General features: G+C 40.4%; 1 protein-coding gene across 1 annotated transcript in view; it reads right to left on the bottom strand.

The window, feature by feature from the left end:
- Window positions 1-310: 310 nt before the first annotated feature.
- Window positions 311-14,880, bottom strand: part of LOC149173782 (putative inactive purple acid phosphatase 27) — a 199,382-nt gene continuing 184,812 nt past the window's right edge. Inside the window, exon 7 of the mRNA XM_089428007.1 lies at window positions 311-503. Coding sequence (XP_089284133.1) covers window positions 312-503 — 192 coding nt within the window. The 3' untranslated portion in view covers window position 311. The remainder of the gene's footprint in view (window positions 504-14,880) is intronic.

Genomic DNA, 14,880 nt, shown 5'->3' with positions numbered 1-14,880 from the left:
GATTACCCGTGTGTCGCCTGCTGGGGATGGGGTGGTGCACCAAGGGGTTATGGTGGTAGTGGTCAGAATCGACCTCATGTCACATGAGTACGAGCCCGGCCCAGTTGTCAATTCCTCTACTCACAATATATATATATATATATATAATCCTTCTGTGGGTTTGTATTGTCTCTAGTAATAAACCATTCTTACAAACAAAATGTAAGATCTGTCTGTACATATATAAATAAAATAAGCTTAAAGGCACACATCTGCCTCAGATTTATTGCTGACAAAAATATTTTCTGAATAGCAAGACAACGTATTAGGACTTACCTTTCATGGTTTCCAATTGCAGTCATGTATGGCACTCGAGAGGCAACTGGACCAATCATTTCAAGAAAGAAATCCCATTCGGCCAGAAATCCTGTTGCATAGCTAATATCTCCTATGTGAAGAATCATATCTATCTTCCCCACACGCACTTCCCTTTCAACTGCATCTATCACCTGCAATGCTCCTGGCTGCAATAACCAATACCAGACAATTCTGAAGGAAGAATACCATAAAGCATTAAACAATTCAGGAAGTACCAATATTATCTGAAAAAGTCCAAAAATATTTTAGATGCATAAATGGCAAATTTTGGACATCAAACTCATATAAGCTGATAAACATAATCAGCATACTTCCCTCACAAGCCAGACCCATGTGTGAATAGGTATCCTCCAATACATTAACTGTCCTACCATGAGTACTTACACAATGTAAGATGGTGTAGCCAAGAACTCCCAGAGAAATATCATAAAACATACATCCGAAGGATATTATATGGATAAAGCTCATATGCAGTTAAAACCAAACAATCTAGTTAAACACAATATATGACAAGGATCATAGTAAGTGTATTGTTTCACTGAAGATAAGTCATTCAAAATATATGATCCGGGAAGATAGTTAGAGATAACCAATTCCTCAATTGTAACAATTGCACAAGGGAGAGAGGTTCAACCCAGAAGACGTCCAAGTATGAGTGCACAATGAAGCCAGCCTTGGCACCCATCAAAGTCCAAGTCATGGAGACAAGACTAAATCAGTCTGAGTTTTTGCTATCCTCACAAATGGCCTCTCTGTTGAACCTTGTCTGTGATAAATATATAAACAACAGCAAAGCTCTACATGAGGCAATGTATTTTCTAAGATATCTTGCTCTTGAGAAGGAAACTTGCTAAGCACAGTCCCCTCAGAGATTTGATGTTATTGATCGATACGATTCATATGCTAATCACAACAATGTGTTCTTTGATATCAACTAGAGATGTTTTCGATGGTATCCAAGGGCGTGTCTATATGGGTACAAGGTGGTGTTTTAATACGCAACCACTTTATGGATTGTCCCCTTTTCTGAGCTATTCTTGGAGAGTCATTCGCTTAGTTGTCAAATTTTGTGGGGGTGGAATATATATTCAGTAAGCCATTTTGGTTGTCTTTAAGAGTTTTTGACAAAGTTTTGTAAAAATTGATACTCAAGTGACTTCCTCTGGATATTGCAAATAAAAATGAAAACAAGATAATAGATTCGGAAATGATAATGTGCAATAGATCATAATCAAAAGTATGTTGTGGGGCTAACACAGGCTGAACTTCTCAGACATTCTTAGTTTTAAGTAATCGCTTAGATTTATTGATTACCTGTACTAATCGCTTAGATTTATTGATGGCCTTGTTTCCTAGTTGTAAGAAGCTAGGAAAAACTGGACTAAGAAAACCAACTGGCGGACAAAGAATATTTTGTGAGGATAATGTACTATAAAGAAAATTATTGCTTTTAACTCATTCCTTTTATAGATCAAATGGTTGCTTATCACAGTAACAGGTCCTTTTGGGCTTCTTTGTGGCCCCATATCTCCATCACTCCTTATCTCACAAGGCCACCTAGAAACCAAGTTTATAAAAGAGTCTTAGGTCTAGGACATCCTCTATTTGAGGAACAACTCTAATCCCTAGGTCTAACCCTCCCTTGACCCTTTCTTAGAGAGCCCTTCACCTTATTTCTAAAGCAAGCAAGCCCTACTATTTTAGTCTCTCTTGTGAATGGACTCTAGAAATCACTACATTTCCTATAATTGATTCATCATTCCTAGTGATTTCCTTATACCGGGATGTTGTCACTGCAACAACACCCTCCAAAATTTTGGCCCGCTCAATTTCGGAGCCTTCCTTAATCTTGTGCATTGTCATTGCAAATATTGAATATCATTCCATGTCTTTTCTTGAAGTATTTTGGTCCCTTTTGCAAGGTAGGCAAAATGTCATCTTTTCGCATGTTAGTTGTCGCACAACGAGTATAAGCCTGTTCTAGTGGTTTCAAGAGGCTACCTTTGTGTAAATGAGTTAATCTAACCATGTAAACACCCGTCGCACTCATTTCCAAAGTTTCAAGCACTCTTGCACAACTGTCGTCATGGTCATCGCAAAGTGTATCTTTTGTGTCACACTTGTCGTAAGTTGTTGTAAAGTTGTCGCACTAAGGGAAATGCATTGTTCATGTGTCCTAGATGATCTATGTTGTTGTGTCGTCAAGTATTTTAAGTGTGTGATCATAGTCAAAGTCTCATCACTGTTCAAATCAACCTCATCGATCCCACACACAGCGAATTTCCGAAATGCTTCCCGATCAAGCAACCTAGCCTCACCCGGCCTCCCTGAACTACACATTGCGCAGTCTCAGCCCTCTAGTTGTGACCTTGCCTCTTGACACTACGCAATGCGCAGTTCTTGCCTTCCATGACTGTTGCACTGTGCAGTTCCAATGCTCAAGCCCCGACCTTGGCTCCCAGAATTGCGCAATCCATCTTCCCAGCCTGGCTTCAACTGCGCATTACGCAATCTCTAGCCTCAAGCTTGTTGATTTGGGGTAGCATTAGATTGCTCTAAGCCTCAAATTTTGCGATGCATTCCAAAGAACCCAGAAACCGTTTTGGGAAATTCCACCCAGAAACAATTATATTAAAATAATTAATATTTTTAATGGAGTTCCTAGGTCTAAACTTAGGAAAATTAAAATATTAATGGGCATTAATCTAATTGTGGGTGTGTTGTACACTGGAGTGACACCTGATGATTATATGAAGACTCCATGTCCAAGGATGATCCAGAGGACACTTGCACCATCAGATATCATCAGTCAACAGAGTTTTTTAACTCTACTTCTATCTTCTCATCATCTTTCTTGTACCCAAATTCCACACCCTACGGGGAATTGTAATAAGTGATACTAATAATGATGAGCTTTTGAGTCTGTAATAGGCCTAGGATGTTGGGACTCGATCAGCAAACGAGTACACCTTAGAGTGTTTTTTTTAACTGGTTAATTATCCCTTCTTTTTCAGAGGCGGATAATTTTCTGGGTTTTTTCACTCACTTTTTACCCCAAAGTCGGGGTGACGGTTTGAAGGTTGAGCCCCTAACACATCTTAGTGTCTAGAGTCGATGTATATTACCATACTAGATCACACAAAAAAAATTGTAGAATTTGGTTAGGTCTAAGTAGTCATTTTTTAATTTTTTAGATTTCCCACAAGTCAAAAATTGCAAATAAAATTGTATTTAAATTTTAATAAGTGTAGTCTAGAGAAGTTGTATGGGGTATGAGTAATCAAAATTACACCTCTCACCCTCAAATTTCTACTATGACACACTTTGAGGGGTTAATAATGCGTTTTGGACTTTCAAAATCCACTTTTCCTAAGTTTAGTGGGAAATTTGGCAATTAATTAAGCCATCAATTAAATAAATGGAGAAAAATAAATATCCACACATGCTAAATGTTGTGGAAATGAAGGGAAAAATTATGGGGGAGTTAAAGTAAAGTCCCAAGGTGATGTGGACTCCTAAAATCAAGGAAAGGATATGTGCTCAAATAAAATCGAATTTCTGACATTAAATGAGAAAGTTGCTTACTTGGAAATTCGAATTTGTGAAGTTAATGCACATCTGGGAGGATTTGGGAGAATATTTGGTGGAGATTTTTGTGGGAAATTGTCTTCAGATGGATTACCACCCATATACACTTGTCATTCTATCATAAAATTCGAATTTGGCACATAAAGGAAGAAGAAAATGATGTCCACTTGCCAGAATTCGATTTTTACAGTTGGCATTGGAGCTCCATTCAAAAAATTCGAGTTTCTCTTTGGGATTGTCACTTCATGCCACTTGTTTAATAACTTCTACATTGGGATTGGCTCCAATGCCATTTGTCATTGTCATTCTTCATTGGGATTTGCTCCCAACTCTCTATATAATAAAGCCATGGGCTCTCACATTGTATCATGTAATACGAGCTATTGTGCTTGAGGAGACTCTGCGGGATTGTATTCACTACTTGCAATATAATACAACAGTCTTTGGGGTAAAGCGTGATGATGTTCTTTTCCTTGCATGTGTGGTAAATTCTTGACTTCTTGTAATGCTTCTATTTATTTCCTCATGTCATTATTTCTATCATGTTTGTTTCAAGCTATGTTAGTATGCAACTATCTCATATTACCATAAGAATTAATTATTTGTTTTAGGAAAGAAATCTTCTAGTGGATAATAGATATATCTCTAGGAATTCTTTCCATTGCACTTATTTAATTTCATGTCGATTTAATGATTTGTGGTGAAGTTTTGTAGATGAATCATTATTTGGTCAAGCTTTTCAAGCGTGAGGGGAAATTCTCGGAGGAATCAACCCATTCTTGAAAACCATTCTTGAAAAATATTCAAGGAGAACACGCATGTTTTGAATTCCAAAGTTTCATCTATATCTTATTTGTGTCTTGCAGGGATTCTTTCAAGTTTCTAAAAGCTTTTATTTCTTGCATCAAAATATCAAACTTGGAAAAAATTATTTTTTACGTATTGTACTTCATTTATCAATATCCGGCTATTTCAAAGAGCTAATGTGAAAATTCTATCACAGCAACAACTGATTTATTTTGCCTACTTATTTCATCATAAGTTATTCATGAAATTACATCAATAAGCATTAAAATAAATATTGCTGCAGATATCACACCGTAATATAGAAACAAACATATGCACACATTGACACAGTTATTTTGGACTAATATCCCCAGAAAAACCCAATGTGGGAAAATCGGTGCAGCAAGGGAGGATTTTATTATTCAGCAATATTCTTGTACAACAGGGTGCCAAACTGGCTTACCCACAGATAGACAAACTTCCAGCACTTTTCTAAACTTAGCGTAGGCCCTACTGACCTCTGCTACAACCTGAAACCCTCCGCGTCAGCCTAGAACCCTCTGTGTCAGCCTAGAACCCTTTGCGTCAGCCCACTGAGGCTTTGTGCAACCTCTCTAGGCTTTTGCGTCACTCCTGCAGCCTCTGCATGGATGACACAGGCCCTTCTGGCTCTACGCAGTCTCTACTTCCTCTACATGGCTTCCTCTGGCTCTGCGTCTACCTCTTCTGCGTTGATCTCCCGTCTCTGTTTCGTACTTGATGCCTCCTGACTACTCTCCCTCAATATATTCTCCAAGTGCCCCTCAAGCCTCCTCTTATACTTTTTCTGTTAACATCTCAATGGCCGAGATTAAGTCCCTAATCAACGGCTAAGATTAGATCTGGCTTGATCCATGCCTTTTGGACCATTCTAACACAAATTCATATTAATACACATTAATATTTTACTTTCACTAAGTTTAGACTTAGGGATTCCATTAAAAATATTAATTATTTTAATATCGCCTGATATGTTTAGAATCTATCCAAACCCTTTCTAGGCATTGGAGATCTTATGTGCCCCAACCTCTCCACCAAATTTTGTGGCTAAAGCACATCCGGTGCTATCCCAAATCAACAGCTAAGTTATGGCTAGTCAAAGAGAAGAGCTTCCTCATACTCTTTGGCCTAGCCTCTTGTAGATTATTTTTGTAACATACTTTGTTGTCATCTTGGTCTAACATTTGAGTTATTTTTTATCCTTTTGAGCAAGATAGTTTCATGCTTTGATTTGTAGACTTATTCATCTTGAAAGCATTTATAATATCATGTGCTAACAATTTAGTGTCACTTTTCAGGGTTATTTTGGCTTTCCATTTGAAAGCATTACACTTCATTTTAAGCAAAATACAATTTCATTTCCTAAAGAGCAAATACTTCGAAGGCACTGGTTGTTTATGTATTTCATGCTTATCTTATGATGGTTATTGCTCATATCAATTTTTTGCTTATAAATCTTAAAGAGATGATCTATTTAACTCTAACAATTCTCCTAGAAACTCATATCCTTTTTCAATTAACTTTTCATTAGAGACCACCCCCCTTAGCTCACCTAGGAGATAACTCAAACAGAGAGAGTTAGGATTAGTGTGACAACACCTTCTCTGAGTTCCCAGCCACCAACCACACCTTGTGGGGTTGAAGGTTTTTCTCACTGACTTGTAGATAGGTGTAGGCAGCAAGGTCAATAGGCTGAAACTTCTAAAAAAAGACGGAGATCAAGTCAAAACGATCTGAGCCTTTGATTATGAGTTAATCTAGGTCATTGTTTGTCCAACAAGAAGATATAACAAGGGGCTTGAGGATCATTTGGAAAACACACCGAAAAATCAAGAGATCGAATTTCTGAAGTGATAAGTTCTCAGGAGGAAATTATGATCGAAGAGATCTTTTGCAGTAGAGGGGCAGGGACAGTGATCCGGAGGAAGATTTCTAGATCTGAAGAGGCAGTAGCAAGAGGCTGAGTTATTCCCAGTGCAGGAATACGCGAGTGCAGGAACGCGAGTGCAAGAACGTGCGAGTGCAAGAAAGTGCGAGTGAATGCACGAGTGCAGGAACGTGTGAGTGTCGGAACACGAGTGCAGGAGCGCGCAAGTGCAAGAACGCGTGAGTGCTAGAACACGAGCGCAGGAACGCGCGAGTGCAGGAACGTGCAAGTGCAGGCAGCGCGAGTGCAGGAACGCGCAAGTGCAGGCAACACGAGTGCCAAGGTTGCTTAGGGAATATCTCTACCAGATTTTCTTGCTCTTTGGATTGCCAATTGGGCATCCATAGATGTACTCATATTTCACTGCTGCATCGGTTTTCCCAAGTTGGCTTTTTCCGGGGACATTTGTCCAAAAATACCGGTCTCCTATGTGTTTGTATTTCCTTGCTCAGTTTCTATGTTCTAGAATCATATTTAATTTGGTGTAGGCTGCTTCAGTAATTTACTTCAATGTTTCAAGAAGTAATCTAAAATAAGTTTGTAATGTAATTTACGATCTAGGTGAAGTAGATTCAGTTGGTTGCAGTAGAATTCCTAAGATTGTTAGATCTAGGAATTTTCACTTGGTATCAGAGGTGTTGATGTGAAACAGGAAGAGCAGATCTAGCACTGAAGTAAGGGTCAACTTGTTGCAACAAGCAGCAGTTTGAATCCCCTGAGGGATTGCGCAATTCTAATCAAGAGAGCTATATTTTCGTGGGTGTCTCTCTCTGAGTGGGCTGACAGAGAGGTAAGACTGTCGGATCGAGAATTTGCCAAGGCAGAGGGAACCACGCAGAGCTAGAGGGACACAGTTTTCTTCAAGCTGAGTGCTAGGCAGAAAAGTCGTCAAAAGAAGGAAGCATATCGCATAGTGAGGGAATACTTCCTCAGTGAGTTCTTGTCGAGGAAATCAGTATCTCTCATTTGTTGAGCAGTAGAGGAGCAACAAACCTACTAGCACCAATAGGGAGTGCGTAAGCCAGCCTAGAAGCTATGCAGTAAGGAGAAAGAGGGAGTTGCTCGACAGTTTTCGAAGGATATGGCAACCAGTGGCTTGAGGGATTAGGACAGGTTGGACGGAGCTTCCAGTTATGTCATCTGGAAGGCTAGAATGTCCTTCCTTCTAGATGAGCATGCCCTCATGACGTACGTTGATAGTGTTGTAGTTGTCCCTACGGATGTAGATCCGCTGAAGAAATACAGAGCTGAAATGGCAAAGGCTAAGAGGATGATCCTGGATGGAGTCAAGGATCATGTGGTGTGCCACGTTGCTAGCAGAGCAACTGCTAAGGAGATGTGGGATGCTTTGGCCACATTGTATCAGGAACCTTCTAAGTAGTGGAAAACGTACTTGGAATAGAAGTTGAGATTTGCGCAGAAGCAGAAGGGAGAACGTGTGGATCCATTCCTCACAAAGCTGAAGGAGACCCGTGATGAGTCGTCGACTGCGGGCATACACCTGAGGATTTGGAGTTAGTGAGACTAGCCCTAAATTTTGTCCCGAATTAGTGGTAACTCTTTGTCCAAAGTATCCTGGGCAGAGCAGCATTGCCTAATTGGGATGAGATGTGGGCAGCTCTAAAACAAGAAGAGCTGAGGAGAGACCTGGTCAAGGTCAAACTTGACGGAAGTAGCAGTAGTAGTGGGTCGAAGCCCAAAGTAGAGGAGGAGGATAATGCAACCCTTGCATCGAAGGGGCAGCAAGGGCAACATAGACGAAAGAAGGACATCTCCAAGGTGAAGTGTTTCAGATGTGGCGAGATGGGCCACTATGCATCCCAGTGTCCCTTGAAGAAAAAGGACAAGGATGAGAAGCACAATCCTAAGGTTGCAGCCGCAAAGATCGAATAGGAGGAGGAGTTCGCCATGATAGCTAAGATACGTCCAGGAGGGAGTTGGGTTAATATAGAACTGTAGTTCGATAAAGCTACAAATGGGCAAGATTCTTGAGGAGCCCACCTCTTGGATCATCACCTTGCTATGGGAACCCATGATCAGTAGTAGTGGGATGGAGGAGTTTTCAGTTGGTGCCATGGAGTGTTGGAGCGACAGATGCAGTAGTTAGCAGCGCCAGAACTTGAGCAGCGCAAAGCAGAGAAGCAACAGTGCATGTAGGCACGATGATGAGCTTCAGCAGTGCAGTGGCTTCAGAAGATAGCGTGGACTAGAAACAGTCAGGTTTTCAGCACCGAGGTGTATCCACAGGATACTTATCCAGTTTCGGGTGTTTTCAGTTGCTTCTCTCAGCAACTAAGTTGCAGTATGGATGCAGTGTTAGCAGTGGCAGTCTAGCAGCATAGTAGATGCAGCATTTGAGAGGGAGTTGTCGTACAGATGTAGCATTGGCAATGGCAGTGTCAAAGACAGTAGTACAGTAGCAGCAGCAACACTGTAGTTGGTGCACAATACGTCAGACATTAGCAGCCAAAGGACGATGCTTCAGAGTCAAAGCAGTATGCAGTAGCAGAGTATTGCTAGAGCACATTCCTCGCTAAGAGGAATTGTTGATTTTGGGTAGCATCGGATGTGCTCTAAGCTTCAAATTTTGTAGAAGGCTTGGGCACATGCATTCCAAAGAACCTAGAAACCATTTTGGGAAATTCCACCCAAAGGCGATTATATTAAAATAATTAATATTTTTAATAGAGTTCTAAAGTCTAAACTTAGAAAAATCAAAATATTAATGGGTATTACTCTAATTGTGGGTGAAACTTCTAGAAAAAGACAGAGATCAAGTCAAAATCTGAGCCTTTGATTAGGAGTTAATATAGATCGTTGGTTGTCCAATAGGAAGATATAAGAAAGGGCTTCAGGGTCATTTGGAAAACACACAGAGAGATCAAGAGATCGAATTTCTAAAGTGAGAAGTTCTCAGAAGGAAATTTTGATCAAAGAGACCTTTTGCAGTAGAGGGGCAGGAACAATGATTCAAAGGAAGATTTCCAGATCCGGAGAGGCAGTAGCAAGAGGTTCAGTTATTCCTATTGCAGGAACGCGCAAGTAAAAGAACGCGCGAGTGCAGAAACTCGTGAGTGCAGGTGTTGAAGCAAATGTAACTCGGTTCGGTCTTCATAAATGTACTTTTGATATTTGTATTTATTCAAGAAAAGAAATATTATTTTTATGATATATGTCAATGAGTTTCTTGCTCATTGAAATAGGTCTAGACTAGTTAAAGTGCTATAGGTGAGTCAAATAGTCAAAAGAAAAAGGTTGAAGACCTTAAGGGCATGTTACACATTGTATAAATATGTATTAAAGTCAAGAGAATACCTCCAAGTTGTTGGACACCTAATCCTAAAGGGTTAGTGTGGAAACCGAAAAGACTAAGCAGTCCAAGAGACCTTGGGATCTGAAACCCAAGAGTCATATGTTGTACTATAAATGTATATCTGATGTTAATAAAAAATGAACTCATTGATTTATCTTTCACATTGTTTTACTGTCCATGTGTGTTTAACATGGTATCAGAGCAAGTTCGTTCATAATCTGCTCAATCCTTTGTGAGCCACTTGTTTTTTGTGGCCTGTGTAAACCTACGCATCGATTATACACTGGTTGTATATGTAAGATGGTGATGGCAAATATATTTTGAAGACCGATTATATGCTGGTATATATGTTCGTTGGAATGCTTTTGAATAATAACATTTGAATGGTTGATGCTTGATATTGCCTTGTTTTTAAATCATTTGAATGGTATATGGTGCGGTTCATGAGTGTAATGGTGCGTTACGCTGCTGGAGACCATTCAGTGGTTGTTGTAATCAAAACATTCTATCAGTTCTAGAATCGAAACGTTCTCTCCCATAAATTCCAGCGCTCCTGACATGCTGCCTCTGCCATTTTCTGTCCTGCCATTCTGAGTCTGCTCAGTCATTATTCCTCTGTAGTAATCTGCTCCATATTCCAACGCATCTGCGCATTTTTTGCCTGAATTCGCTGCTCCATATTCCAACGCATCTGCGCATTTTTTGCCTGAATTCGCTGCTCCATATTCCAACGCATCTGCGCATTCTTGAGTTTCTGCATCTGAGAGACTAAGCTTTTGTTTCGGCTAAGCCACCACAATATTGAGAAATGGCGTTTGACTGGCTGCCTTGTCAGGGCCATTCTCTATTGCATTTCTTTTAAGGCCATTCTCTATTGCATTTCTACTGTTTCGGTAATGCGAGGGATTAAAACCGTAATAGATATTTATAATGTTGTGGCTGGTTGAAGATTTGCAAACCGTAGAGCGAATTTTAAGAGCCCAGTTGAGGATAGGTTTTGATTGAAGCTTTTGATTGAGACGCCATACAGAGAGATTGGTATTTGATGCAGTTGACAAATCTGGAATCGATTAATCACTCTGAGAGGCCGCTAGTGTGATTATTCGTGCAGAAGCTAAGATGGGATCGATCGGAGAACTCGTTAACCACTGACCCTCCGGCCGCTGTAGCTGCTGAAGGTCGATATTTATTTTTATGAAGGCTCCATCATGCGAGTTGAATTTGAAACCTGTGGTGCGGTGGTTGTATTGACTGCATGAAGCAACTCTGAAGCAAACACTGGACAGGCCGCTGCCAAGGCCAATGCGCGTCTCCAGAACTTGGGGATATTCGAGTCAGCCACCATTACTTTGGACGCTGGCCCTCTGGAGCTACCAGACACTGCCAATGTAATCGTGGAGGTCCAAGAATCTGACAAACCTTTTTCTGGTGACATCGGCATTTTCTCAAAACCTGAGGCACATGCTTGGACTGTTGAGGGAAAGGAACAGCATTGGCGACATCGTTGCAGAGGAAATTTATCCCACTGATTCGATCTTGTATTAAAAGGCGGCCCCAAAGCTGGCTTTCACAGAGCTGGAGTAATTCTCATTTCTCATCCACCTACAGCTTCAATGCCCATTCCATTTCGTGTTTGTACATTTTTAAGCTATGTGTTTTTTTCTATCGAATTCCATGGCTCCACTATTATGAATGTTATCCGAGTTCTGCTATTTATTTGGATTTGGAATCCCATCCATCGCAGATATTTAGTTTAGAGGTTTGTACATGTTTGGAAAATTATATTTGTCTCCGAGGCCAGGGCCAGAGGAAAGCGCTTGCAATGCATGTGACTTTTGCAGGTTTTAAAGATAATTTGGAAAGAATAAAAAAAGTGACAAGGTTGTGCCAAGCTTTTGATTGGTTTAGTGTGTCGATCATATTGATTTTCTTGGAGCAATTGGTTCTTTCTCCAGCAAGGCACGTCAACTCAACAATCTTTTTGAGAACAGCAGCATTTATACACCAATATTGCTCGTAGTATGTTCACTGTATGTACTAAACTTAAATTGTAATAAGTTGAGCATCAGCCCTGGTATTTGATGGCGAACACAAGTTCAGCATTATGCATGCTGCGTTGCCTTTAAACGAGTTGAAGCGGATCCCTGTTCCTGAATTGAAGTTTACCAGTTGTGCAATGTTAATAACTATCCATGTATTGGAGTGAGGAGCAGAGAACAATGGAGTTAAATCATTGGAATATCCAGCAGTATTGTAAAAGGGTCTGCCCATATATTGTTGCATGCGTGCTGTGAAGGGTTAGTGACAGAAAGTACTTTTTGGTGATAATTATTAGTAGACCATCTTTCTTGAAGCATTTGGCTGCCAATTCCATTCCTGTACACTATTTGAAGGGGTTTGAAATTCAAGTCTAGCTGCATAGACCTCTGCTAATGGTTGGGTTGTCATATACTTATTTGGATTTCTGAAGAGATATGTTGTATCCATCTCATCATGTAACCAAGTTCTCTGCTTCCCAGCTACTTCTTCACTACAGTCTGTTGGCTAAGATGTTTTTTTCTGTGTAATTTTGCGCACAATATGTTCATGGAAAAAATATGTCATATGGTATGAAATTGTATGGTATATGGAAGTATATTGAAAAGCTACATACTTGAAGATTTTTTTTTGAAGACAAAGTGGTACACCAATCATTTTTTTGTAGTCAAAATGGATAGAATGGATGTTGTATTAGAATTGCTGAACACTCTAATACATTCTACCACGGACAATACAATTATGATTGATAAAGCCATTGTCGCAAACATTCAAATCTGTTTGAAAAATGTACAAGAAAATATTGAGTTTTTGCAGCTGGAAACAAAGCTACAGCAGGAAGAATTACAGCAAAGGAGTCATCATTCTGAACATGTTTCTGTTCAGAAGATTGAAACAGACTCCCATAAACAGCAAGACAATAATATTACAGTTCAATCAGATCCAGAATCCTATAAAGTAGCAGTTGTACATGCAGATGCAGAAACTCAGTCTGCATTTCCCAAGCCCATCATCAGACCTTGGGAACAGCTTGTCCACAACAAGCACAGAACTGGTCTTGGATATGACAAGGACTTGTCCTTTCATATTCCAGACTATGCCAAGCCCATTCAATTTCAGAGTGTTGGATTCATTTATGACAGTTCACCTGCTCCTCATGACAGTTCACCTCCAGCTGTTCCAAATTCTGCCCCTCTTCCACAGCAACAACAACAACAAAAACAACAGATCGTGAAATGCCAACACTGTGACCGAGTTGGCCATCTGAAAGATCACTGTTTTGATCTTCATCCATGTGAGCATTGTCATAAAACTAGCCATTCTTCAAACAGATGCTTCAGAAACAAACAGCCTGCAAGAACAAAGATTCATCTTGGATGGATCACTTCTTGGCAATGGGCATCAACAGCCAAGAAGATATTCCAAACACATACCAGAACTTGTTCCAGAATATTGAACAGTCTTGCAGTTGAGTTTTCTCCATCTTCTCACCTTGTATCTGACAGGGGGGGAAATGATGGTCATCTACAAGCTTCAAAGTCACATCAAGCGAGCCTGAGCCACAACCTGCCACACCAGTTTCAGAGTTGTAGCCAGAGACAAAGATGCCCCTGAACATGCCTTCAGTTGGCAATCTGGGACACTTCCTCTAGCAGAAGACTCCAGCTTCTTGCCAGTTTTGGAAGAGTTCCAGGAATCGCAGAGTTGTTGGTCATCCTTAAACCATCACAGATTAAGAACACTTCCTCTAGCAGAAGACTCCAGCTTCTTGCCAGTTTTGGAAGAGTTCCAGGAATTGCATTAAGCATTCCAGAGTTGTTGGTTATCCTTAAACCATCACAGGTTGAGACTTCCCTTTTCAGGTTGAAGTTTTACCTTTTATGCGAGGTGAGGCCTCCCTTTTATGGTTGAAGGTTTCCCTCTTTAAAACAATAGGATCACTTCCTCTAGCAGAAAACTTCAGTTTCTTGCCAGTTTTGGAAGAGTTCCGGGAACTGCACTGAGCGTTCCAGTGTTGGTGGTCATCCTTAAACCACTGCCCTTTTTTTACCAACATTTCAAAGAGCACATTCAGCCTAGTGCTGCCATGCATTTTTGCACATTTTGTATTACAGCTCTCTTCTTTGACTCATACATAACCCTTCGGATTAAGGGGGGGAATGTTGGACACCTAATCCTAAAGGGTTAGTGTGGAAACCGAAAAGACTAAGCAGTGCAAGAGACCTTGGGATCTGAAACCCAAGAGTCATATGTTGTACTATAAATGTATATCTGATGTTAATAAAAAATGAACTCATTGATTTATCTTTCACATTGTTTTACTGTCCATGTGTGTTTAACACAAGCAAAGTCAAGTCTGCTCCTATGCTAAGGCAACATCGAGAAGCTCCTTCAAGCATGCAATACCACCAAAGAAACCATCTGAAGTATACTCTTCAAGTCGGCCTGCAAACAGGTGACAAGTCGGCCTAAATGGAGGGACAGTCCTCTATATATAGAGGTTGTCCACTCCTCTATAACGCATTCAATCAGCTCTGAAATCCACAAAGGAAAGGAGGCAAAAGAGGAACGAAGGAAGACGAAGTAAAGGGTCTACAAGGGCAGCGAAGTAAGGAGGAAGAACAGCGAAGGTAGGGGACTGTTTCTAGGGCTAGAAACAGTCACACGTGCGAGGAGAAGGAGGAAAAATCTGCGGATATGACAGCAGGGACAAGCAATCCATAATCTTGTGTTGTTTGGGTTTGAAACTAGGCCTACAAGGCCTCCCAAGACAAGCGAAGAAGCCTATCTATCTAGCGAAGGAAAAGGACCCTAATTCTCTAGGGTACCTCTC

Source organism: Pinus tabuliformis, chromosome 4_2 (assembly GCF_031772625.1).
Source record: "Pinus tabuliformis cultivar Carrire ecotype Pingquan chromosome 4_2, CPIR1, whole genome shotgun sequence".
In the NCBI taxonomy this organism is placed as follows: Eukaryota; Viridiplantae; Streptophyta; class Pinopsida; order Pinales; family Pinaceae; genus Pinus; species Pinus tabuliformis.
The sequence above is the reverse complement of the archived record's forward strand: the minus strand, read 5'-3'. Positions and strand labels throughout refer to the sequence as shown.